The sequence below is a fragment of the Octopus bimaculoides genome, chromosome 21 (genome assembly GCF_046866305.1).
Source record: "Octopus bimaculoides isolate indiv1 chromosome 21, ASM4686630v1, whole genome shotgun sequence".
NCBI classification, from domain to species: domain Eukaryota; kingdom Metazoa; phylum Mollusca; class Cephalopoda; order Octopoda; family Octopodidae; genus Octopus; species Octopus bimaculoides.
Genome location: NC_142948.1, coordinates 31677765 through 31703553, shown reverse-complemented (window position 1 = coordinate 31703553; position 25789 = coordinate 31677765). Strand labels below are relative to the sequence as shown.

The following is a 25789-nucleotide window of genomic DNA, read 5'->3' as shown; positions in this document are numbered from 1 at the left end:
ATGTCAATCGGTCAAATAGCCTTGTTTAGGATGTCTGTATGCAGCATAATCCCAGTACTTGATTGTGGACTTTACTTGAGATTTGTAGAGGAGTTAATAGTTGATTGGCAGAAGTATTTTCTCTTTGAAGAAGAATGCCAGTTTCTGTGATGCAATCCTTTGTATGTTGGAACACCACCAGTGTTGATAATGAGAGCTCCAGTGTATGTTCCACAATTTGTTGACTAGTCACTAACCCAAGAGTCAAGAGATGAACAGAATATAAGGCCAGGCAGTTTGTGCGACAAGGTTCTTTTTTATTAACTCTGAGTCCCAGATCCACAGCACTTGCTTGTAAGGTCAAGCTTGCCAGATCAATAACATCAAAAGTAGCAAAAGTTTTCAAAAAAATAGCAAATTTAAATAGAAAAGTATTCTTCGTAAGTCAGTTTTAATTCATCTTATTTGATAATTTAATATGATCAGTCACGTAGTTCAGGAAGGTGTCATATCCAGCTGCAACAGAAAAAAAGGTAATACCAGATATGTCAAACTGCTGAATCAGGCTATGAAAATTACAGGAAAAATTGAAGCTTGCTTGATTTGAATGAGAATTAATGTAGATGAATGAAGCTCAGTCAAATGTCTGAGAGAAGTATTGATGCCCTTTATAATGAGGAAACTACAAGAGTACCAGGAGTATGAAGAATGTAGTAAAATAATTTTGTCATTATCATTTTGGTGTTCAGAACATATATTAAAATGAAATTTTGATAGAAGGTTTTGATTTAGATCACTTTAGAATAGAAAATTTCAATCATAGAAGCAGGGGTGGTTTTCTCAGGTGGATTGGAATCAAAAGAGTAAATGATATTTAATACAATTTTTACCTTCAAAGATTAATATTTTGATGTAACAAGCAGTCCAAAATGGAAAGAGATAATGGTGACATACAATCCTCAAAAGTGGTTTAAATATTTATAGTACCAAATTTTTCATAAATTGTCATCTTGTCTCACAATAGTGTAGATACAAAACCTCACATCCTGTTGTCCTAGTGCTTTTTATCACCTTGTCTTCATTGCACCATTCCCTTGTAACATTTTCCATGTATCTACTGGCACACTGAAGCAAGCAATTCTGTTGTTAAATGTGCTGAAATTGCAACCTTCAACTAACAGCAAATGAAGAGAGATTGTATTCATGTCCTTTTAACCTGTCTTTTTTGTGCTTAGTTTTTCATCTCTCTCTCTCTCACACATACACAAAAGTATTTATATATCTATCTATATACCACTAAAACTCTTTGGTTGCTTGCATGCATGCTTGCTTGTAATTTAATACATCTATTAAGTGTGGAGAGAGAAGTATCTGAGACAGGAAGATAGCTTTATCTGAGGTGATAGATAGACAAGTGCAGATGTTTAGCTATAGAGAAGATACATGGTTACCCAACATGATAATAGAATTGGGAAGATAAGATGGTTGTGATGAGGTATCAAAGCAAAAAAATTTAATAAAATTATATAATTTTTACCAACAACAAAATCATTCCATTGATGGGATAAATACATAATAAAAATTTAAACCCTAATGTATATTAGATACAGAATATAAATATGATACCCTACCATGTTATAAGAAAATATTTTCTTTTATGATTTGTGCATTTATTCATAGCATAACTGTAGAAGGAGATCAGCCTTGACTTCTGAAAAGACATTCTTTGTTTACCCAGTGTCAAAATGAATCATTGGAATCATTTCTCCTTTGAGTTTTTTGAAGGAATCATTTTATTAAAAATATCATAATTGTAAGTTATCTCAGCAATGTACAGTTGTGGTCATATAAAATATACTTTGGAACATTGTTATTACACTGTTATATCTTCTTTCCTGAATGAGAACATTTGTTGTTAAGAATCTTTTTATAGAATGCCAATGATATGATTAAGCTTATGTATCAATACATGTAAATGTAGTGAACTTGATTAAAGAATGATGTACCACATATATCAATAGCATGGCTTCTCTCTTGAATGAATGCGTTTGTGTCTAGTCAAGTGATCATTTCGAGAAAATGATTTACCACAGATATCACAGTGATACGGGATCTCTCCTGTATGAATGGGTTTGTGTCGAATGAAGCTAGATATTTGAGAGAATGATTTATCACAGACATCACAGTGATATGGCTTCTCTCCTGTATGAATACGTTTGTGTGTAGTTAAGTGACCAGTTTCAGTGAATGATTTACCACAGATGTCACAGTGATATGGTTTCTCCCCTGTATGAATGCGTCTGTGAGTAATTAAATGACCTTTTTCATAGAATGTTTTATCACATATATCACAACGATATAGTTTCTGTCCTGAATGAATGCGTTTGTGCTTAATTATGTCATAACTTCTAGAGAATGATTTGCCACAAACATCACATTGATATGGTTTCTCTCCTGTATGTATATTTTTATGAGTAGTTAAGTTACTTCTTTGAGAAAATGCTTTACCGCATATTTTACAGTGATATGGCTGCTCTCCTGTATGAATGTATTTGTGAGCAGTTAAGTTTGATTTTAAAGCAAAAGATTTACTACAGATATCACAGTGATATGGTTTCTCTCCTGTGTGAGTGCGTACATGTGTAGTTAAGTGACCACTTACGAAAAATGATTTCCCACAGATATGACAGTGATAGGTCTTTTCTCCTGTATGAATATACTTGTGTTGAGTTAATCTATAACTTCCAGAAAACGATTTTCCACAGATATCACAATGATATGGCTTCTCCCCTGTGTGAATATATTTGTGAGTAGCCAAGTAATTCTTTTGAGTGAATGACTTGTCACATACATCACAGTGATATGGTTTTTCTCCTGTATGAGTGCGTTTATGTTTAGTTAAGCCACCACTTTGAGCAAATGACTTACCACAGATATCACAGTGATAGGGTTTCTCTCCTGTATGAATGTATTTGTGTTTAATTAAATCACCTTTTCCTGAGAATGATTTACTGCAGACATCACAGCCATATGGCCTTTCACCTGTGTGAATACGTTTGTGAGTTGTTAAGTTACTTTTTTGAGAGAATGGCTTTTTACAGACATCACAGTGGTATAATGTTTTTCTTTTCTCTCTCAGCACGTCAGGAAAATCAAATTTTTTGGACTCTATTGTACAGTCAATCTGGTCCTCACATAATTCATTTTCCATAATCTTCTGTAACCTCTCTCTCTCTATATATATATATATATTCAGGATTTTCTTCTTTTTTATATATAACAAATATTTGGCATCCAGCTGTAGAAACTCTGCCAAATCAGACTGGAGCCTGGTGTTGCCATCCGGTTTCACCAGTCCTCAGTCAAATCGTCCAACCCATGCTAGCATGGAAAGCGGACGTTAAACGATGATGATGATGATATTTCCATCAGCTGTTACCATTTATGCCACTCTTATTTGATATCTGAAATGATTGAGAAAATAACTGAAAAGCAGAGATTCAACAGTAGAAACTTTAATACATTATTTTTCTCATAAACTTTCACCTGAAAAATTTAACTCTACTTTTTAATATGTTCTTAAAATTACATCACCTTATGTGATGTCTACATATCTGCAGACTACATCCACACCTTTACTTTTTACTTTTTAAAATTTCATCAGACAACCTTGTGTAAAGTGAACATATTTCCAGACCAAACCTCCATATTCTATAACACATATGTTAACCCTTTCGTTACTGTATTTATTTTGAGATGTTCTGCGTTTCTTTCAATTACTTTAAATATAACAAAGAATTTAGTAAAATAACTTAGTTTTCATTCAGCTAGTGTTAGGAATAAAATTTGTGACTAAGGTTTGGTGGAAGATTTTAATTCGAAACTTATGAAAACAAGACATTTGTACTCAGAGCCAGAGCCAGTTTCAGCTGGGTTAGTAACGAAAAAGTTAAACTAAAGAAAAACAGTTGATGAAATTCTTTTCTCTCCAGAAACATCATTCATCATTGCTCAGTTACTCAGCTTAAAAATAAGTCTTGGAGCCGATTTGTTCAACTAGACTAAAACAGTTCGAGGTGGTGCCCCAGCATGGCCGCAGTCAAATGATATCGATATTGACAAGTGAAATTAGTAAAATTAAATTTGGTGGGGATTAATCTGGAATTTTACGTAAACAAAATATTCTATTTCAACTGATAGAAGATACATATGTATTTTCCCACCAACTTATAATACAACATGCTTATTTATCACGTATTGATTTTCAGTTCATAGAAAATCAACAAAAGAAAAAAAGAAGAAAAAAACACTCAGGATAAAAACCAACTTTTTAAAAATAAATTTACATTAATGTTTGTCAAGGTTCCGTTTACATATTCTTCATCTGGACCCAATTTATTATTGAGTTTCTACTAACATAATTATGAAACACCTGCAAACTAACGGAATGAATATCTATTCACAAACAACTGTGAAGAATAAAGATTCTCCTTTTCTCTGGCCATTAAATAATTTTCTGTAGAGCTTTGGAATAAGATATCCGATACCTCATGAGAAAGGAGAAGGATATTCATTATTTTAGAATTACTGTATTTCTCACAAAGGAAATTGGCATTCCTTCGATATAACTCGAGAATTGAAGACAATAACAACTCTAGAAAAAGATATTTCCTCGTCGTGACTTAGGTGTACAGAATAAGACTTCCACTGAAGTAAGCTCCATGTATGATATAACTTGTATTAAATATGTGGTCATCATGGAACTTTCCGACCGTGACGGCCACTGGATAAAAGGAAACAAGGTTACGGAAGTGGTAGGCAAAAGATATTTAAAAAAGGGCATAACTACAGAGGCATATTGAAGTTTTTCGAAAATAATTGTTTTCAGAATTAATCTCGTTGAAAGAGAACGTTAAAGTAAATCTTAATCAACTTACCTTTCACAGGTGTAAACAGTGAATATAGCGGGTTGTATCTTTCACCAAGCTATGAAAAATTCGAATCTTGTCAAAACTATGCAACGAAGCAAATTTCATATCTTTCGCCGCAGTTTCGATACAAAATATATAAATAGGAGAGAAAGTGAGAAATAGATGAAAAGAATAATGATGAAATGGTAAAGAAATATATAGAGACTTAATATGAATATGATGATCGGAAGATAACCAGAGATGTTATCCATCCGATCTCCACCACCCCGCCCTCATGTTCACGTCCGTTTTTCTTTGTTTACGTATGTTGGTCGAATTCAATGCCTTATCATTTTCGTCGTGGAGTTCAGTCTCCAGAGATTAATCTTCACTATTTCTTTCCGTGTCTTCTTTGACTTCCATGTTATATAGGAACGGTGGAGGCGCAATGGCCCAGTGGTTAGGGCAGCGGATTCGCGGTTTCGATTCCCAGACCGGGCACTGTGAGTGTTTATTGAGCGAAAACACCTAAAGCTCCACGAGGCTCCGGCAGGGGATGGTGGCGAACCCTGCTGTACTCTTTCACCACAACTTTCTCTCACTCTTACTTCCTGTTTCTGTTGTGTCTGTAATTCAAAGGGCCAGCCTTGTCACACTGTGTTCACGCTGAATATCCCCGAGAACTACGTTAAGAGTACACGTGTCTGTGGAGTGCTTAGCCACTTGCATATTAATTTCACGAGCAGGCTGTTCCGTTGATCGGATCAACTGGAACCCTCGACGTCGTAAGCGACGGAGTGCCAACAGCTATATAGCTTTTCTTTATGCTTGCACCAAATATTCTCTTTTGCATTCTACATCTAATTTCTCTTCCTATCTAAATTACCCTGTCTACCATACTGCTGTTAACTTGAAAGGTTGGCTCGCAATAGATTCTCTCTCCCACGCATTCTTCACACTAAGTGTACACATACACACGCATTAACCACATGGTTGCAAAGCCACGTAACTTTACAATGTACCTTATAAAAATATATTTTAATAACTAGGCATTCAGTGCCAAGAAATACCCCTTACTTCAATTCTTGTGGGCCCTCCATAAATCATAAGTGCAACCAAATTAAACTTGTCTTAACTAGAATACTACAACTGCTGCACCTTGTTCAAATAATTAGTAAGGAAATAGACACCAGTACAATATAACCTCTAACCACATATATACTATTTCTTTTCACTGCTTCTTGTGGCTCTGCTAAAATTATTTCTGCTCAATGCATATAGCTCTACTGGTGACATCACCCCATGAAACTCCTTACTCAATCATTTTCTATCCCTGAACTGTTATTTATGTAAGCCCTTCACTTCCTATAAAGTACAGAACATTGATGACTTTTCTCCACTGCTCTCAACTCTGGACTGCCATTTCTACTTCTCTCCAGTTGGATCTTTGCTTTTTTTTCTGCACAGCACCATGTTTCCCTGAGGAAAGACCTTTCTCTCCCAAATCTTGATGGTTTTTGTATGTATGCCCTTCCTGACACCAACCCCCACCTGTTTCCAAGCAAGGTAAAAAAACTCTATCGATCCAAGGAGACAACACACACACACACAGATATGGCTCCTGTGTGGTTAAGAAGTTTGCTTTGCAACCTCCTGGTTATGGTTTCAGTCACTGTGTGGCACTTTGGCCAAGTGTCTTCTACTACAGTCTTAGTTCTGACCAAAACATTGCCAGTGAATTTGGTATATGAAGACTGAAAGGAACCTGGCATATACAGATATCTTCGTGTGTATGTGCAGGAGTCCATGACGTTTTGTCTTGGCATTGTGTGCAAGTTGTAAACAAGCATCACCGTCATACAAGGTGTTGTTTCACTTACAATCTTCCATGAGAACACCATCAGTGAGTGCACTGTTTGTGTTCGGAATACTAAAGGAAATATTACCTTGCTAAGAAGCAGGTGATGTTTGGTGACAGGGAGAGTATCCAACCATAGAAAGACTACTTCCACAAATTTGATCTGATCCATGTAAGCATGGAAAAGAGTTTGTTGAAATGACAATGATAGATAGACAGCTAAATTTATGAATCATCTTACCATCTTTGATTTACATTAAGAGTATCCCAATACATAAGAGACGTTATGCTCACAACACTGGCTTATCCTCTTTCGCCATTGCTCTGTAATCACCTGCTCGATCTGTAGAAAAGGTGTAGGTAGAAACTCCACAAGATGTACCTGGTGTAATCTTTGGACACATAAGAGGTGCAGCAATATCAAAGGAAGGTTAATTGGGAAGATAGTGTTTGTGTGTGGAAGATGCACAGGTACAATAAACACTGAAGATGTACAGAAAGCAGATTCCATCACATGCTGGGTAGGAAAACTAGAAGTGATTGACAGCTTCCGTTACCTAGGTGACCAAGTCAGTAGTGGGAAGTGGTTGCTCTGAGAGTGTAGCTGCTAGAATAAGAATAGCCTGAGCAAAGTTCAGAGGGATCCTACCTCTGCTGCTAACAAAAGGCCTCTTGCTCAGAGTGAGAGGTAGACTGTATGATGCACGTGTGTGAACAGCCATGCTACATGGCAGTGAAACATGCGCTGTGACTGCTGAGGACGTGTAGGCTTGAAAGAAATGAAGCTAGTATGCTCTGCTGGATGTGTAATGTCAGTGTGCATACGACAGTGTAAGCACCTGAGAGAAAAGTTGGACACAAGAAGCATCAGATGTGGTGTGCAAGAGAGACGACTGCGCTGGTATGGTCACATGTTGCGTATTGATGAGGACAGCTGTGTGGAGAAGTGGCACACCCTAACAGTAGAATTCTATATTTCTAACCCAGTTCTATCAGAACTTGATCAAATTTTTAATCCTGTTACAATATCGTATTTTTCTTTTCTTTAAATATTCTTTATTGTAACAGAAATATTTTCTACTCAATCAAGGAACGCTGTTGATGAACAATTATATTTTAGAAAAATTTTACAAGTACAGATGCCCTTGAAATTAATGACGCTTCATCATTAACTATACACATAATTTTTGTCAATTTTACAGAAAATGTCATTTCTTGATAATTCAGTAATGAGCTCAGAAACACTATAATAAGAGTTTTAATTTTTTTTTTATCATTTAATATATTTACAATTGATTAGAATTTAATTCAAAATATTCTTACACTTTGTTTTGTAATGAAAGTTTACAGAGGTTTTTTTCTTCAATCAACATTGAAGTTACATACTTTCACCATTCAAAAGAAATATGAAAAGATTTCAAAGATTCCCAATTGCAGGATTCACACAATGAGAAAAACCCAGTTTCTGTTTTCTTGTGTTTTTAGTAAATGTTGCACATAAATATTGTTCAGCATTCCAATAACTGGACCAATAAAATTTTAAATTTACATTTATGAAAGAAATCTGTTCTATCATAACTGAAAACACATTTTCAGATGTTTCATGATGTGAAGCATTGGAACTTCGTTACTTCATTAAAGAACCAATCTTTCACACTTTTATGATATTGCATTCTGAGGGTCTTATATTATAAGAAAATAATATTTAAATAGAGTAAAATCCAGAATCCAAGAAAAATGTTGATGACCTGGGCCAACAAAAATCTGTGAGAAAATAGGTAAGGTTTGGTTGTTGTGAGGAGTGTAGCATGTTTCATGGCTTTGGCCCTTCATGTAAGTGCAAGGAAAAGAAGAGAAAATAATTGAGCCTGAAGAATTAATTTGGTAGGCTGAAGAATAGCCAAGCAAGAGGGATGATATAAATAGGTGAGAAATCAAGGTAGGGAGCTGGTGAAGGAAATGGATCGAAAAGTTGGTCTGTAAGGTAAACACATCACTCAAACAACCACAAAAAGAGATATGGTTAAAGTGATTGGCTAAAATTAAGTGTGGACAGAACCAAAAACAGGAAGGTAACTAAGCACAGAACAACACATTACAAGCATGGTACACAACAGATGTCATTTAACTGGATTTTCTCTTGTATGAATATACATGTGTCTAGTTAAGTGTCCACTTTGTGAGAATGAATTATCACAGATATCACAGTGATATGGTTTCTCTCCTGTATGAACACGTATGTGAGTAGTTAAGTGATAATTTTGAGAGAATGATTTACCACATATATCACAGTGGTATTGTTTCTCTCCTGTATGAATATATCTGTGAGTAGTTAAGGAATTTCCATGAGAGAAGGATTTATCACAGATATCGCAGTGAAATGGTTTTTCTCCAGTATGAATGCGTTTGTGAGTAGTTAAAAGAATTTTTTGGCAGAAAGATTTACCACAGATATCACAGTTGTACGGCTTCACTTCTGTATGAATATGTCTGTGTTTAGTTAAATCACTGCTTCCAGAGAATGATTTACCACAGATATCACAATGGTAAGGAGTTTCTCCTGTATGAATGCGTTTGTGAATAGTTAAATTATATGGGGCAGAGAAAGATTTATCACAGATATCACAGTGATATGGTTTCTCTCCAGTATGAATGCGTATGTGTGTAGTTAAGTGATGATTTCGAGAAAATGATTTACCACAGATGTGACAATGGTATGGTTTCTCCCCTGTATGAATGCGTTTGTGAATAGTGAGGTTACATTTTTGAGAGAAGGATTTTTTGCAGACTTCACATTTGTGTACTTTTTTCCCTATTTCTTTTGGCATCTCATTAGAAAAAATTATTCCTTTTGGACTCTCTTTTACATTTAAACTTGTATTCACATAATTCATTTTCCATAATTTTTCTTCTCTCACCACAATATATGGATATTTTCCTTGTGTTTTTATACTTTATTTTAACAATTTCTTCTGCTATAGTTCGATCAACTGTGACTTCTATCAATAATTTCTTTGTAAATTTATGTAAGTTGAATTAGAATACAGATTCATCTTCTACACATTCCAAACAGTGAAACAGAAATTTTGCTGCTAATCTCACAGCAATTTCTTCATATCTTTATAAACACGGAGTTATATCTGTTCTATGTGATTTTTTTTTCTTTAAAAGATGAAAAATGATGATGGACCTGAAATAAAAGAGAAACCATTTAAAATATGAAGTATACACAAAAATAAGAGATTCAAACACTGATAAATTATAGAAATAAACCTTTACATGAATAATTAAATTTTACATTCAAAGCTGTTCTAAATATTACAACATACAACTGAATGGACAGACTACATATTTTCATATTACATTTACTCCTCCTGATAATACTGATTTCAAATTTTGGGCACAAGGCCAGCAATTTCGGGGGAGGAGGTAAACCGATTACATTGACCCAGTGTTCAACTGGTACTTATTTTATCAACCCTGGCAGTATTTGAACTCAGATTGTTAAGTCGGAAGAAATGTTGCTATGCATTTTGTCTGGTGTGATAACGATTCTGCCAGCTCCCTGCTTTCTGATAATGTAATATTATGTGTTAAACAAAATTGTGGACAAAAATAATCTTCTCTATCCAGAAGCATAATTTCTTGATGTAATTGTTATTTAACCCAGGCCAGTTCCAATACAAATTGTTTTCAGGGTACTATGAATTTCATGAGAATGAATTTTAAGTTGGAAAGTGTCAGGTAGTATTAGTGATTCCCAATAATCAATGTAAACATGTCTGGCCATGGGAATATATTACCTTGCTTGGAAACACGTGAGCATTAGCAGCAGGAAGGGCAACTGGCTGTAGAAAATCAATAAACTTCGTCTGATCCATGCAAGCATGGAAAAGTAGACATTAAACATAAACATGAAAGACTGACATATTAAAAAAGATCTTTCGGCAAATTATCAAAACCAAATAACTCAAGTAAGAAGTATTCAATAAGCGACATCATTGTCTAGATCTCGCTGTTCAACAAAACTCCTTCAGAAAATTCTCCAGACAAAAATGAGTATTCAAGCAAAACCATTCTATTGTAGAATAAAAGTTGTGATTACTCGATCTTTTACTTTTTGGTGTGTGTGTAATTAGTTTTGTTTTAGTTCGTTTTTCTTCATATGCATATTTTAAAACTATCTTTAAAGTACTTGCAGTTCGCATATGGAAATGTTAAAAAAAAAGAACCATATGCTTAACAAGAACTGTAGTTTGGGACACAATGTATTAAGAATAGCGAAATGGATAAATGTTTAATATCTTATGAGGGCAAGTAGCGAAAGTATTAGAATTATTTACCTATGTTCGATTGAAATTTACAGTTTATGTGTTAGAAGATAATTGATGACTAAGGTATTAAAATGATATGAAATGCAAACCAACAAGTTAAATAAACGATCGATTAGTTAGATGGATAGATATTGAACTGATTAATAATAAAGGAGTGCAATTGAACCAGCGTGTGTGTTATTATTATTATTGGCGTAATAACTCTCCCTAGATTCAGCAAAATTCGTTTCAACACACGAATTCACATTCAGTCTTGCAAACCAAATACAAAAACGAAGCAAGCTATCTCTTTTGTGGATATTAAAATTTAGAAAATCATGAAAATTGAATGGAGTGTCGTCGACGGGAAAAACGAAACAATGAAAATAAGAAGGTGAGATTATTACTTTTGCAAAATTTCTTCTTTACTTTCTTTACTTCATCTCATTGAGCAAATGAAAACAAATAGCTGTAATGTCGAATGACACGAATAGAGTACAGGTGTTTATATTAAATAATAATACTTACAAAAATTAACGAGGAAAAGTCACAATATGTCTAAGTAGGTCAGAATTGAAGTCAGAGTAGACAATGTCAGCTTCAAGAAAGCTTGTAGATTTCACAACACATATTGACTTACATCTTTCGATTCAACATAATAAAGAACGCAGTAGCTATGTCTTTACACAATTAATTACCAATCATCTACACTTAATTCGATGTCGATGTTAACTGGAGCTGACAAGGTGGTGCACTAGATGCTATTCAAACAATAACATGGAAATGGACAATTATTTGTAAATTTTTAAGTGTCAGGGGAAGTAACTCTATCTTCTTTTTTTTTTTTAAATCTTTAAGCTTATCCTTGAGTTTCTATTTCATGAAAATATTTTATCTTTCACTTGTTTCACTCATTAGACTGATGCCATGCTGGAGCACAGCCCTTGAAGAGTTTAGTCGAACAAGTCGATTGCAGTACTTTTTTTTTTCTAAGCTTGGTACTTATTCAATCTGCGGTGGAGGTAAAGAATACGCACACCACCCGTTTTCAGCGTAACAAAAATCCCTAACCCTAAATACCGGGTGTGCGTATTGTTTACCTTCGCCCAATCTGCTCTCGTTTTGCTGTGCTGCTACGTTACGGGACGTAAACAAACCAACACCTGCTGTCAATCGGTAGGGTGGGAGCACACGCACGCATATATATATATATATATATATATATATATATATATATATATATATATATATATATATATATACTAGCTGAATGCTCGCATTCTAGACAATAAATAGTGTTTATGGAATCAAGCAAACACCTGTTCTAGAGAAAGAGTGGCGATCTTCCCTGGCAATCTTACGGTACAATACCTAGAAATGCCACGAAGATCGCCGAAAGGGTATTTAGAAAGCTAAACAATATAGACGAACATATCGTTTAAGAGACGAGGTTAAAACAGACTTGGATTGGGGTTTAGGCATCAATTATTTGCTGGGCGTCATCGTATGAGATTTTAATTATACTGTCAAATATTTTCTGAAAATTTAACATTAGGATTGCTAAACTCATACCTAAAAACGTACGAGTGCCGAGTAAATTATAAATAGTAAGCAATTATCTCTTAGTCATTCTATTAATGTTTATATCAAACAGTTCACTAAACTAATTATTACTTAATTACACTGTCTCAGCTTTTATGTTTAATTTTTCACAAATACAAATGCACTAATAATTATTTCTTGTGTGATTTTGTTTACAAACTAATAATACCTCGTGCTTTCTCTTGAATGTCGATTTCCTGCTGATCATTGAGCATGCGTAGTTCAGAAAATTTCTTCCGTGAGCAAGTATATTATTAATTGAATAATTTCTGTTATTTTATTTCATGATCAAAGAAATTTAATAAATGCTAAACTAATTGCTAAAATACCAATACAATATAGGTTATATATAAATATATTGAATCTCATCTATATCTCAATTAAATATATATTTAGCTTCAAAGACTTTCACACTGATCCGGTTACGCACACAGAAAGAGATTAATTCATTTTTTTTTTTACGTTGTCAGTTGCATAAATAAGAAATTATTAATTCATTAGTTTTGATCGTCTTACAGTACAGGCTTAAACTGATAATGAAACTTGATCACGCAATATATTGTCTCCTAAGGGCGAACTATTCACAACTTAGTAAACAATTTATTCTAAAATTACTTTCATAATCCACGAAACAGCCTCTTTACGTTTTGATTTTTTTCATATTTAATTTAATTCGTTTCCCTTATTTTTATATTGATATCTTTCCGTATTCCTAATTTTCAAATGTGGACTTTGAAAACAGTTTTTCGGGATTGTTTTTATTCCAGATAAACTGAAGTCGATAGAAAGTAATGTCTATCACTGTCCATACCGTTATAAACTGAAGATTTATACGAGGTATTTTTCTTTTTAACATTTTTTTTATTTAATCGTATTTTGTTCATTTACCAAAACAATGTTTCGAAAGAATACCATGTTTCTTTTTGTTTGATCTACCATAAAATTCATAGTACCCTGAAAGCAACTTGCTTTTGCTCTGCCGGGATTAACAGAACTTAACAACGACGAACCACCTGTATAATCTCAATGTGAGCGTTAGATCTGCTAGAAATAGCAACCGTATTCTTTAAATTATGCTCTAAATCTGTGGTTCTGTAATTCGTAGAGCAAATAGGATTGCACTTTGTGCATGAAGTCAAAATTATTAAGAATGGCATTTATATATTAAATTTTTTAAACTTATTAAATGATGTAAAATTATCAATGAGAAACATGAGCCTGTTTTGGCGAAATGAGAGTATGTCTATCTTCTTTGCAAATTGTTTTTTTTTTAACATTTAAAGTTATGAGTGATAAAAAGACTTTATAATAAGAATTTCAGTTTGTATTTTTCACATTTTTAAAACCTCTGTTTTCCTTGCTCGTTGTTATCAAAGAGATAGACACATTGGCTCGTAATGAGTTATGTTGTTTAAGATAAACGCTGACCATAGAAAAGGACAGAATGTTCATTAAGTGTAAGTCTAACAAGTCAGATCTAATCTTCAACCAATCAACTACATTTTGTTCATTATTCTTTACTAAAATATACGTTACACAATTTGAAGGTGTAACTGTGGTCTGCAGATATCTAGACTTCACATGTGGTTATAATGACAAAGAAAAGTGAAAATGAATTAAATAGTAAAAGTACAAATGTTTACGTATACAGTTTATCAATGAAAATATCTACTACTGTTTAATCTCCACTTTCTAAATATCGTCTATATTTTATACTGTTTCTTTCTTATTTTCAGAATATCAGGTGACATTTACATCAAAGAATTATTTTAATTCAAATGCATCGTCAATATTTACTAACTTTTGAAGAGTAAAAGAAGATCTTATACAGACACATAGGCTCCTGTTTATATTTTTCTCTATGAATTAGATTAACATAATTTCTATAATGCATCTGATGGAATGTACCTGAAATTTTTCTAAACTTGGACCGATTTGCAAAGAAGTTAACTGCATGATTAGATAGAAAGATCACAGTTGATAACACTACCTCAAGAATAAAATATAAAAACAAAGAAAGAAATTATTGTATATTGTGCTGAAAAAGAAAAATTATGGAAAATGAATTATATGAGAATCGAGTTAAATTTAAAGAACAGTCTACACAAATTAATTCTCCTGATAAGATGTTGAAAAAGATAGGGAAAATATACCACTGTGATATCTGTAAAAAGTCATTCTCTCATAAAGGTAACTTAAATACTCACAAACGCATTCATACTCAAGAGAAACTGTATCACTGTGATATCTGTGGTAATTCTTTCTCTCAAAGAAGTACCTTAACTAACCACAAATATATTCATACAGGAGAGAAGCCATATCACTGTAATATCTGTGATATTTCATTCTCTCATACAAGTAATTTAGCTATGCACAACAAACATATTCACAAGGGAGAGAAACGATATCATTGTGATATATGTGGTAAGTCCTTCATTCGAACAACTAAGTTAACTGTTCACAAACGTATTCATACAGGAGAAAAACCATATCAATGTGATATCTGTGATATTTCATTCTCTCATAGAAATAATTTAGCTATGCACAACAAACATATTCACAAGGGAGAGAAACGATATCATTGTGATATATGTGGCAAGTCCTTCGTTCGAACAACTGAGTTAACTGTTCACAAACGTATTCATACAGGAGAAAAACCATATCAGTGTGATATCTGTGGCAAATCATTCTCTGCAGGAGGTAACTTAACCAGACATAGGCATATTCATAGAGAAGAGAAGCCATATCACTGTGATATCTGTGGTAAATTATTCTCTGAACAAAGTACATTAACTATGCATAAGAGACATATTCATACAGGAGAGAGTCCATTTAGCTGTGATATCTGTGGTAAATCATTCTCGGCAAAAAATGCCTTAACTACTCATAAGCGTATTCATACAGGTGAGAAGCCATATTGCTGTGATATCTGTGGTATATCATTTGCTGTAACAGGTCAGTTAACTACTCACAAGTATACTCATACAGGAGAGAAACCTTATGACTGTGATATCTGTGGTAAATCATTCTCTGCAAGATGTAACGTAAATACTCATAAACGCATTCATACAGGAGAGAAGCCGTATCACTGTGATATTTGTGGTAAGTCGTTCTCTGGAAATTGTGTTTTAACCAAACACAAACGCATTCATACAGGAGAGAAGCCATATCACTGTGATATCTGCAGTAAATCATTCTCTCAAAGATATACCTTAACAAGCCACATGCAGATCCACACAGGAGAGAAACCATATCAATGTGACATCTGTGGTAAATCATTTTCTCGTGGAAGCACCTTAACTACACACAACAGACATATTCATAAAGGAGAGAAACGATATCATTGTGATATTTGTAGTAAGTCTTTCTGCCAGAAAACTGAGTTAACTACTCACAAACGTATTCATACAGGAGAAAAACCATATCACTGTGATATCTGTGGTATATCCTTCTCTACAAGGAGTAACTTAACTAGACACGGATCTATTCATACAGGAGAGAAGCCATATCACTGTGATATCTGTGGTAAATCATTCTCTGAACGAGGTACTTTAACTAAACACAACAGACATATCCATACAGGAGATAATACATATCTCTGTAATACCTGTGGTAAATCATTCCCAGCAAGAAGTAACTTGACTACTCATCAACGCATTCATACGGGTGAGAAGCCATACCACTGCGATATCTGTGGTAAATTATTCTCTGTAATAGGCAACTTAACTGCTCACAAATATATTCATACAGGGGAGAAGCCCTATCAGTGTGATATCTGTGGTAAATCATTCTCTGCAAGATGTAACTTAAATACTCACAAACGCATTCATACAGGAGATAAGCCATACCACTGTGACATCTGCGGTAAACCATTCACTGGGAGGGGTGACTTAACTAAACACAAACGCATTCATTCATGAGATGTACTACATTACTGCAATATCTGTAGTAAATCATTTTTTTTAAATGTCATGTAACTACATTATTTTATTCATACAGAATGATGGTATTAATTTCAACTCTGTTTATGATAAAGAAAATATCTCATAAAACCATAAATATATTCACTCGGAAAACGATATAACTGTATAACAACTTCCGTGTACCATATTTCATCCAACCACATCTTTATCTACATTGATGAAATAATTTTCCACTATGTGTGTGTACATGTGTTTAGATATGTTTGTTTTTACACTGACTCCAGTGGCATAGCATTTTTGCCCCATAAACAAAATACCCAGCAGCTATTCTGTGTACAGAGACATGGAACAAAGTACTTTTCTTGGAAAGATAGGTATGTCTGTATGGAACACTGCCTTGAAAAAAATCTCCTCCAACCCATGGTAGCATACAATAACCCCCACTAAAAATGGTGATAATATATGTGTATGTGCTTTTCTCAACTTGTCTTCACACGGACATCACTTGGGTAGTAACGATGTTTTTGTCTCACATACCTTCAATAGCTTGGCATCTTATGCACATTCTCATTTAAATTTTATTTAAAGACTATTGCTGTTGGTATTATCTATATAACTTCATGATTTCATTTATTTATAAGCTGATCACTTCATGTCTACAATATTCTGTTGAATGTGAATTTGCAAGCATCAATGTAGCCTTCAGTTTAATGTAAATGCAAAGGAGATATTTGTGAATTGTCTTCTGTTTTAAAGTCTGTTCTCCATGCTGGTTTCAGTTGACATGTCTTTTATACATATTTAATCAATCTTTTCTCATTTCAACTGTAAAAACCAGAATTCTGTGTTCTGGCCTTATCATTTTTTGTTAATATTTTTAATAACCTGGAATCGAAATAAAGCTTTGTTCTTCAATTATTTTCCTTATTCTTTTATGTACAACATCTAAGCAAGACTTACACTAACCTAGTCATAAACTATAGAATCCACAAGTTTGATCGATGTTTAGCAAAAGTTGTATATTTCTCCAAATTGATCTTCACTAACATTTCTATATTATTTCATTCAAAACATGAAAGGTATCATGTCGTGAATGAGAGATAAACAATAGGGTAACTTTGTATATTAAATGATAGTGCTGATGATTATCTTGTGAATGTATAATGTGGCCAACTGATTGATGTTACCCAAGTCCAAGGCAGCCTAAGGATAATGTATTGGGTTGTCTGGAAGGTTCGTGCCGATTTTTAAAGGAAAGGAAAAGGTTAATAAATACTTGCCATTACATTTTTAATCAACCAAATATGAACCATTTTGTTGCATAAAGCGTCACCATCTTTCCTTTAACTTGAAAATACCCTCTTCCCAGAATTGAGGTGGTTTCATGGCAAATAAGTCAAAAGGTAAGCTACTATAAATTAGCATGAAGTTTCCGGACAACCCAATATTTCCTAATCACTGATGCTGTGATGATGGTGGTGGCAGCTGATCTTCTGAGTGAACCAAGGAAGGAAACTGTTGTTGTAGGTTTTATCAGTCTTCTAAAAAATTTTATGGTTTCAAAGACATGATTTGAACTCAGAATGCACAGAACCAGAACAGGTAACATAAGTTCTGTTCACTGCTTTAAAAGTTCTACCTGCCCACTGCACTTGGCTGCTACTTAATTGATTGTGAAACGAAACACAAAGTTGATTTCAGCAAAACATTCTGATGTTCTAACCACCCTGAAAATTCATCACCTTATAAAATTTTATTTTACTCTTTTACTTGTTTCAGCCATTTTGACTGCGGCCATGCCAATGTCGTCTCCTTCATTGGACACGAAACTCAGCTTGCGAAGACTTATTGGGGCAAGCGAAAGCGTAATTGTGATGGCACCTGTGCCCAGCGTCGCCTTTCTGGCACTTGTGCCCGCAGCATGTGTAAGGACTTTCAAGCAAGATCGTTGCCAGCGCCCCTGGACTGGCTCTTGTGCGGGTAGCACATAAGATACACCATTTCGAGCGTGGCCGTTGCCAGTACCTCCTGACTGGCCTTCGTGCCGGTGGCACGTAAAAGCACCCACTACACTCTCGGAGTGGTTGGCGTTAGGAAGGGCATCCAGCTGTAGAAACTCTGCCAGATCAGATTGGAGCCTGGTGTAGCCATCTGGTTTCACCAGTCCTCAGTCAAATCGTCCAACCCATGCTAGCATAGAAAGCGGACGTTAAACGATGATGATGATGATGAAAACTTCCACTTGCACTGGCTACTTTTCAACCTCCTCTAAATTGCAAATATTTGGTAAATCTCCTTGAAACCTATGTCCTCTCCAACCCATCCAGATTCATCACCAATTGCAAAATTACCGTCAGTCACTTCATATCAACAAGGCCATTTGCCCATGGCATGTTCATTTCATCACCTTAAACATTGCAGCTCACACGCACACCTATATTGACTAAACTCTTCAAATTCTCCCATCTCTAAGATCTATTCTGATCTTTTGGAACATGCTATAATGTACTCCATTCCATGAAAGGCAACTATGCCAACTATTGCTCTGTTGTACTCACTTCTAATAATGGAGACAGCCATTAACAATGACATCCTCCGACACCTTAACCATTTCATTACCATATTCCTGTTGAAATAAACCAACTTTGTTTCTATTTTCAAAATAACTGTCATTATTAAACTGATGTTTGAAACATAAATTAACCTGAAATTTTGGTGAAAGATGTATTGAAGCTGATCTGGCTTTATATCGTCCCTGTTGAGTTAAAATCTTCCTTGGGTGTGTTGTGAAAAACCTAACTACCACTCCACTCAAACCCACACACCCAAGAAAGATGTTAACTCAACAGAGACTATATAACGCTAAGATCAATTTCAATACACTGCAGTCCAATGATGACTGACACTCTGAAGTCACTGTCAACAATATTCTTGTTTAAGAATATTGAATTTGTACTCTGCAAAAGTACAGAGTAACCCATCAGATTAGTGTAAAATTATTTTCATTATAACTGAATATAAAAACAAACATATTCTATTTTATAGCAATGTTATATATATAACCGAATATAAAAAAATGGAATATTTACTTTCATATTAACTGCACAGTGATGGTATTCATCAGTTATGACAGTACATTTCTCAACTATGTACCCATTTGTTAGGAGGCGCAATGGCCCAGTGGTTAGGGCTGCAGACTCGCGGTCATAGGATCGCGGTTTCGATTCCCAAACCGGGTGTTGTGAGTGTTTATTGAGCGAAAACACCTAAAAACTCCACGAGGCTCCGGCAGGTGATGGTGGCGAACCCTGCTGTACACTTTCACCACAACTTTCTCTCCCTCTTACTTCCTGTTTCTGTTGTGCCTGTAATTCAAAGGGTCAGCCTTGTCACACTCTGTGTCACGCTGAATATCCCCGAGAACTACGTTATGGGTACACGTGTCTGTGGAGTGCTCAGCCACTTGCACGTCAATTTCATGAGCAGGCTGTTCCGTTGATCGGATCAACTGGAACCCTCGACGTCGGAAGCGACGGAGTGCCAACAACAACAACAACCCATCTGTTGAATATATAAACAGTATATTTTCTTCATTCAAAAAAATATGTACACAAGTATTTAGAAAGAATCTTTTTATTAAAAACATAATAATGTTCGGTTATCTCTTCAAAGTTGATATCACTATAGTTAAATGAATTGTGGGGAAATTATCAGTTATTTTTTCCTTCCAGTATACAAGTATTTATAGTAACACACAAATTCTTTAAATAATTAAAATATTCATCACTTAATTGCATTAGAACAAAGACTGCTATGTATACCAAGAGAAAAAACTCTATGGTTATTTGGTGCATGAAAGCACGTCATACCTATTGCCAGCAGTAGACAATCACCACTACTTCAGCTGCTTGGACTACCAAATCAGGTTGTTTCGGCCTCATATCACCTTTTCAATCATAGTCTGAACAGCAGAAGTAGCAGTGATTGTCTTCTGCTGGCAATAGCTAAGATGTGCTTTTATGCACATCAGAGGCTATATTAATACTACCTTTGTTGCTCTAATTTATTGTTTAAATAGTTTGAACGAATACAAACACATGTAGTAAAGTGATTCCAAATAGAGTATCATTTACCACAGTAGTATGCTTCCTTTTTTGTATAAATGTACTTATGAGTAGTTAATATGTCACTGAAAGAATGATTTTAACACTAATACCAGTGATATGAATTATATATGAATGTGTTTGTGTATAGTTAAATCTCAACCTTTTAAGACAATCATTTGCCATAGATATCAGTGATATAGTTTTTCTCTTGAATGAATGTTTTTGTGTGCAGACAAATGATGATTTCGTGAGAAAGATTTATCACAGATGTCACAATGATATGGCTTCTCACCTGTGTGAATGCGTTTGTGAGTAGTTAAGTGACTAGTGACAGCAAATTGTTTTCCACATATATCACAGTGATATGGCTTCTCTCCTGTGTGAGTACGTTTGTGCTTACTTAAGTCACCACTTAGAGAGAATGATTTACCACAGATAACACACTGATATGGCTTCTCTCCTGTATGAACACGTTTGTGAGAAGTTAAGTGGGCAATTACAGAGAAAGATTTAACACAAATATCACACTGATATAGTTTCTCTCCTCTATGCATATGTCTGTGAGTGGTGAATTGATTTCTGAAAAAGAATGATTTACCACAGACATCACAGCAAAAGGGGTCTTCTCCTGCATGGATAAGTAAATGGTTTCTTAACTTATTACTTAAAGAGAACGTTTTACCACAGATATCACAGTGATACAGCTTCCCTTCCATGTGAATATGTTTGTGAGTAGTTAAGCTACCTGTCTGAGAAAATGATTTACCACACATATCACACTGGTATGGTTTCTCTCCTGTATGAATGCGTTTGTGTCTAATTAATTCACTACTTCCAGAGAATGATTTACCACAAATATCACAGCGATATGGCTTTTCTCCTGTATGAAAGCGTTTGTGCTTCGTTAAATCACTACTTGCAGAAAAAGATTTACCACAGATATCACAGTGATACGGTCTTTCTCCTGTATGAATGCGCTTGTGTACAGTTAAGTTGCCTGTATCAGAAAATGATCTGCCACAGATATCACAGTGGAATGGTTTTTCTCCTGTATGTATACGTTTATGTTTAATTAAGTTACTTCCTTGAGAAAACGATTCACCACAAATATCACAGCAATATGGCTTCTCTCCTGTATGAATACGTTTGTGAGTAGTCAAGTTACTACTTGTAGAGCATGATTTACCACAGATATTACAATGATATGTTCTTTCGCCCACACGAATACATTTGTGAATAGATAAGACACTTTTATGAGATGTTTTGTATGATGTCTTTCTTATTTTTTGCAGTATTTCATCATGAAAATCACTCATTTCAGGTTCTGTTTTATTCTGAACATTGTTGCCACAGAATTCATTTTCCATATTTTTCCTTCTCTCCCTTCAAAATATGGATATATTTCTTGTTTTCTTTTATATTATACTCCAAACAAATATTCCTTCTGCTAGATGCTGAGAACTACTTTGTAAATTTGTCCAAGATTAATTAGAAAGCAGAGCCATTTTGCACATGCTGCAGTCTTTTGAGCAGAGGAATTCTGCTGTTAATCTAAGTTCACAGGAAATACACGTAATTGTACAAATGAATTTATATAAACATGGGTCTATTTGTTCTGTACAATAGCATTCTTCAGTATCTAAAGCAGTGTAAATATTATTGAGACATCTGAATTTAAAAATTTTAAATGTGAATGTCAGCTGATGTTCTGAAATGACAGGAAAAACAGTATAAGATATAGAGAATACTTGAATCAACTGTGGGAATTTTATTACATTTTTATATTGATAAAGTGTACCTTTTTAATTTGTCATTAAAATTATATCAGATAACTATACATATTTCTAGACCTTCAAATTGCATAAAATTAAATTACAAAGTTATAGAGAAATTGTTTTGTGGAAATATTATTAGCTGTTGTTGTTGTTTTTTTGCTTCAGGCTAGCCTTGATTGAGCAGGTGCATAAACAAGTGTATTTCATCCATAACCATCCTAGCCTTCTCTCAAGCATTGTATATCTTGAACTACATTATACAAATGTACCCAACTCTTTTCAAGATGGTAATGTAATGTAATGTATGGTAAGGCTACCTTCTCAAGTTATGCCAACTCATGACGGTTTCCATGGCGTTTAAATTCCCCTCCTGGATAGGATGCTGATCTGTCACGAGATTAATTATTTTTACCAGTTGACTGGACCAGAGCAACAGATGAAGTGCTTTGCTCATTTTGTCCATCATATAAACAATTCTGTCAGCTTGCTGCCTTTCAGTACCTTGATAATGAAATATATTAACACTAACATGTTTTGATTTTTAGATGTCGGCAGAATTAATTACTATCTAAACAATTCCATTTTGCCACTCCCAATAAATATACAATATTCTACAGTTACTTGAATGTGATTTCCTATGTACCGTGTTCAGAAAGTATAATGAAGGTTGCATATTAAGTACTAGTTACAGTATAGCTGGATCATTAACTTACCTAAAGATAAGATAAGGAAACTTACGTAAAGATTAGTTAATGATAAACAAATGGCAGGGAAAGATACATTTTATCATTTCTTTAATCATTGGACTTCAGCTGTGCTGGAGCACGACATCGAACAAATCCATCCCAGTAGTTATTTTTTAAAGTTTGGTACTTATCTATTGGTTTCTTTTACCAAACCAGTTATGGGGACATAAACAAACCGACACTGGTCGTCAAGCTATGAAGGGTGGGAGGGATATAAACACTCGTACATATACGCACGATGGTCTTCAACACCAAATTCCGAGTATCAAATTCACTCACAAGATATTGTTCGACCCGGAGCTATATAAGACACTTGCCCAATTTCCCTCGCAGTGTGACAGAACCCAAAACCAGGTGATTACAAAGCGAGCATCTTAAACACACTGCCATACCTGCTAAATATGCAGATTATAAAAACTTTCGGCGATTTTTCGATACGTTTACGGTAAAGGCCGATATTTAGGACTCGTATCGTAAGATTGTCAAACTTGCTAACATTCACTCATGTATCGTTATGAACTTAACTTATTTAAACATTAATGGACGACAATCAATTTTGTTAAATAACGATCTTGTAGAGGTTGGCTCCTGTGAGATTTTGATTTTAGCCAAGATAATACAAACAGTGTCTTCTATTAAAAGTTATAAGATTAAGAAGCCAATATCAAAGGAAAGTATTCAACAAAGTAAATCGGTAGAGACTACATTGTACTATAGCGTCAAGCTGATACTTATACATATAAAATAGCTCGAATTCACTTTTAAGTCATATACAAAATACTAAAATCATCTCAACATTTGAGTTTCTATACACAGGAAGTAGAAATCTCTTTTCAAGTGTAACATTTTTCACTCTGCTATAAATACTGTAAGTCGTTTATTTAATTATTTACACACATTATCAAAGCCTTTAAGTAAATATCCGTCAACTTACCGTTATCAGATAAACAGCAATGAACAAGTGCTTGAGAGGAATAAGATTGAAATTGATTAATGTTTTAAGGTGTGCTAATTATTTCCCTTTATATGACTTCTTTTTTCGGCGGAGATCTGTTATATCACTTGATGTTAATTTCCTAGTATTTTTGGTTATTTCAACTATTTCCTCCGATTGAATATCTTTTCACCGTGTAAGATTACGATGAGTGTGAATAACAATGTTTAGGTTTCTTTGGCATTCTTTCGGTCTATGATCACAAATTGAAAGTGAGGAAAATTATCGTCAGCAATCAGTATTGATATTTTGAAAAATAATTGAAATTGAAATTTTTTTTTCTATCAGAATCGTAATCTCTGAGATCCACACTATGAACCCCCACACACACGAAACAGTTTAAAACGATATTGAGCGATGTAATGCAGTGGGGAATTAAAAAGTCGAGAAGTGATTAGAAATAGTTTCATCATCATCGTTTAACGTTCGCTTTCCATGCTAGCACGGGTTGGACGATTTGACTGAGGACTGGTGAACCAGATGGCTACACCAGACTCCAATCTGGTTTGGCATGGTTTCTACAGTTGGATGCCCTTCCTAATGCCAACCACTCCGAGAGTGTAGTGGGTGCTTTTACGTGCCACCGGCACGAAGGCCAGTCAGGAGGTACCGGCAACGGTCACGCTCGAAATGGTGTATTTTACGTGCCACCTGCACAGGAGCCAGTCCAGCGGCACTGGCAACGATCTTGCTCGAATGTCTTTTCACGTGCCAGAAAGGCGACGTTGGTAACGATCACGCTCAAATGGTGCCATTTACGTGCCACTGGCACGGAAGCCAGACAGCTGGTGCTCTGGCAATGACGGTTGATAATGCATGAAAGATAATTTATAAAATGTTGGCCTATCCTTTAGCTCCTTGTGACAAGAGCATCTACCAAATTTACAGACTCACCTTAATAACTGTACAGCGTGAAGTATTGAAGAACGATCAGGATGCTTAACATTTCAGGTGAGATGACAAAGGACTGAGATGCCTGGCACTTTGCTCTACAGAAGAAGACTCATGCTTTGCTGCAGAAGTGTTAAGACCAGTCCCTCTGGTGGTGAAAAGCACCTGTGCAGTGCCATGTAAAAGCACCCAGCACACTGTGTTAGGGCATCCAGATATAGAAACCATTCTAAAGACTGGAGTCTGGTGCAGCTGGCCAGCTCTGGCCAAACCCATGCCACCAGCATGGACAACTGATGTTAAATGATGATGATAATTTATCAAAAGTTTGTTGTTTTATGTCACTCAAATGTGGGCCCATGCCCTTGAGAAATTTTGTGTAAAAAGTGTTGCTGCTCTTGAGCAAATAATTCAACCATATTTGCTGTGAATGTTCTATCCTTTAAAGGTAGCACCTGAGCATGGTGCAGTGACCAGATACAAGAATAAGCAAAATCATGTGCTGTTTTTCAATGGAGCAACACAATGGATTCAAACGAATAATAATGAATAGTCCAGGAACTTGATTTCAAAGACACTATCTTATTAACCCTTTGCCAGTCCAAAGCATTTTTGTAAGTTCATCCTAAACGTCCATACTTGCTTCCAGACTTTTAGTTAGTCCCTTTTTTTTTCTTAACATAAAAAAAAGT

At 34.9% G+C, this 25789-nt stretch overlaps 3 protein-coding genes across 5 annotated transcripts; 1 reads left to right on the top strand and 2 right to left on the bottom strand.

The window, feature by feature from the left end:
• Nucleotides 1–281: 281 nt before the first annotated feature.
• LOC106879299 (uncharacterized) lies at nucleotides 282–9785 on the bottom strand. Its single transcript, XM_089339493.1, has 3 exons — nucleotides 8924–9785; nucleotides 6381–6384; nucleotides 282–3053 (listed from the first exon to the last, which is right to left on the bottom strand). The coding sequence occupies exons 1-3, from the start codon at nucleotides 9639–9641 to the stop codon at nucleotides 1994–1996; spliced, it is 1782 nt and encodes a 593-aa protein (XP_089195619.1). The 5' UTR covers nucleotides 9642–9785; the 3' UTR covers nucleotides 282–1993.
• Nucleotides 9786–12703: 2918 nt separating this feature from the next.
• On the top strand, nucleotides 12704–17500 carry LOC106879305 (uncharacterized). 3 transcript variants are annotated; one of them, XM_014928810.3, is made up of 3 exons: nucleotides 12704–12900; nucleotides 13430–13499; nucleotides 14399–17500. In XM_014928810.3, exon 3 carries the CDS (start codon nucleotides 14717–14719, stop codon nucleotides 16580–16582), a length of 1866 nt encoding a protein of 621 aa, XP_014784296.1. In that variant the 5' UTR covers nucleotides 12704–12900; nucleotides 13430–13499; nucleotides 14399–14716; the 3' UTR covers nucleotides 16583–17500. The 3 variants fall into 3 exon arrangements, with proteins under 3 accessions (XP_014784296.1, XP_089195610.1, XP_014784295.1); XM_089339484.1 differs by having other exon boundaries at nucleotides 12851–12908; XM_014928809.3 differs by lacking the exon at nucleotides 12704–12900 and having other exon boundaries at nucleotides 13175–13499.
• A 2702-nt stretch (nucleotides 17501–20202) lies between these two features.
• LOC106879298 (uncharacterized) lies at nucleotides 20203–24265 on the bottom strand. Its single transcript, XM_052975482.2, has 2 exons — nucleotides 24147–24265; nucleotides 20203–22399 (listed from the first exon to the last, which is right to left on the bottom strand). The coding sequence occupies exon 2, from the start codon at nucleotides 22056–22058 to the stop codon at nucleotides 20880–20882; it is 1179 nt and encodes a 392-aa protein (XP_052831442.1). The 5' UTR covers nucleotides 22059–22399; nucleotides 24147–24265; the 3' UTR covers nucleotides 20203–20879.
• Nucleotides 24266–25789: the final 1524 nt, after the last annotated feature.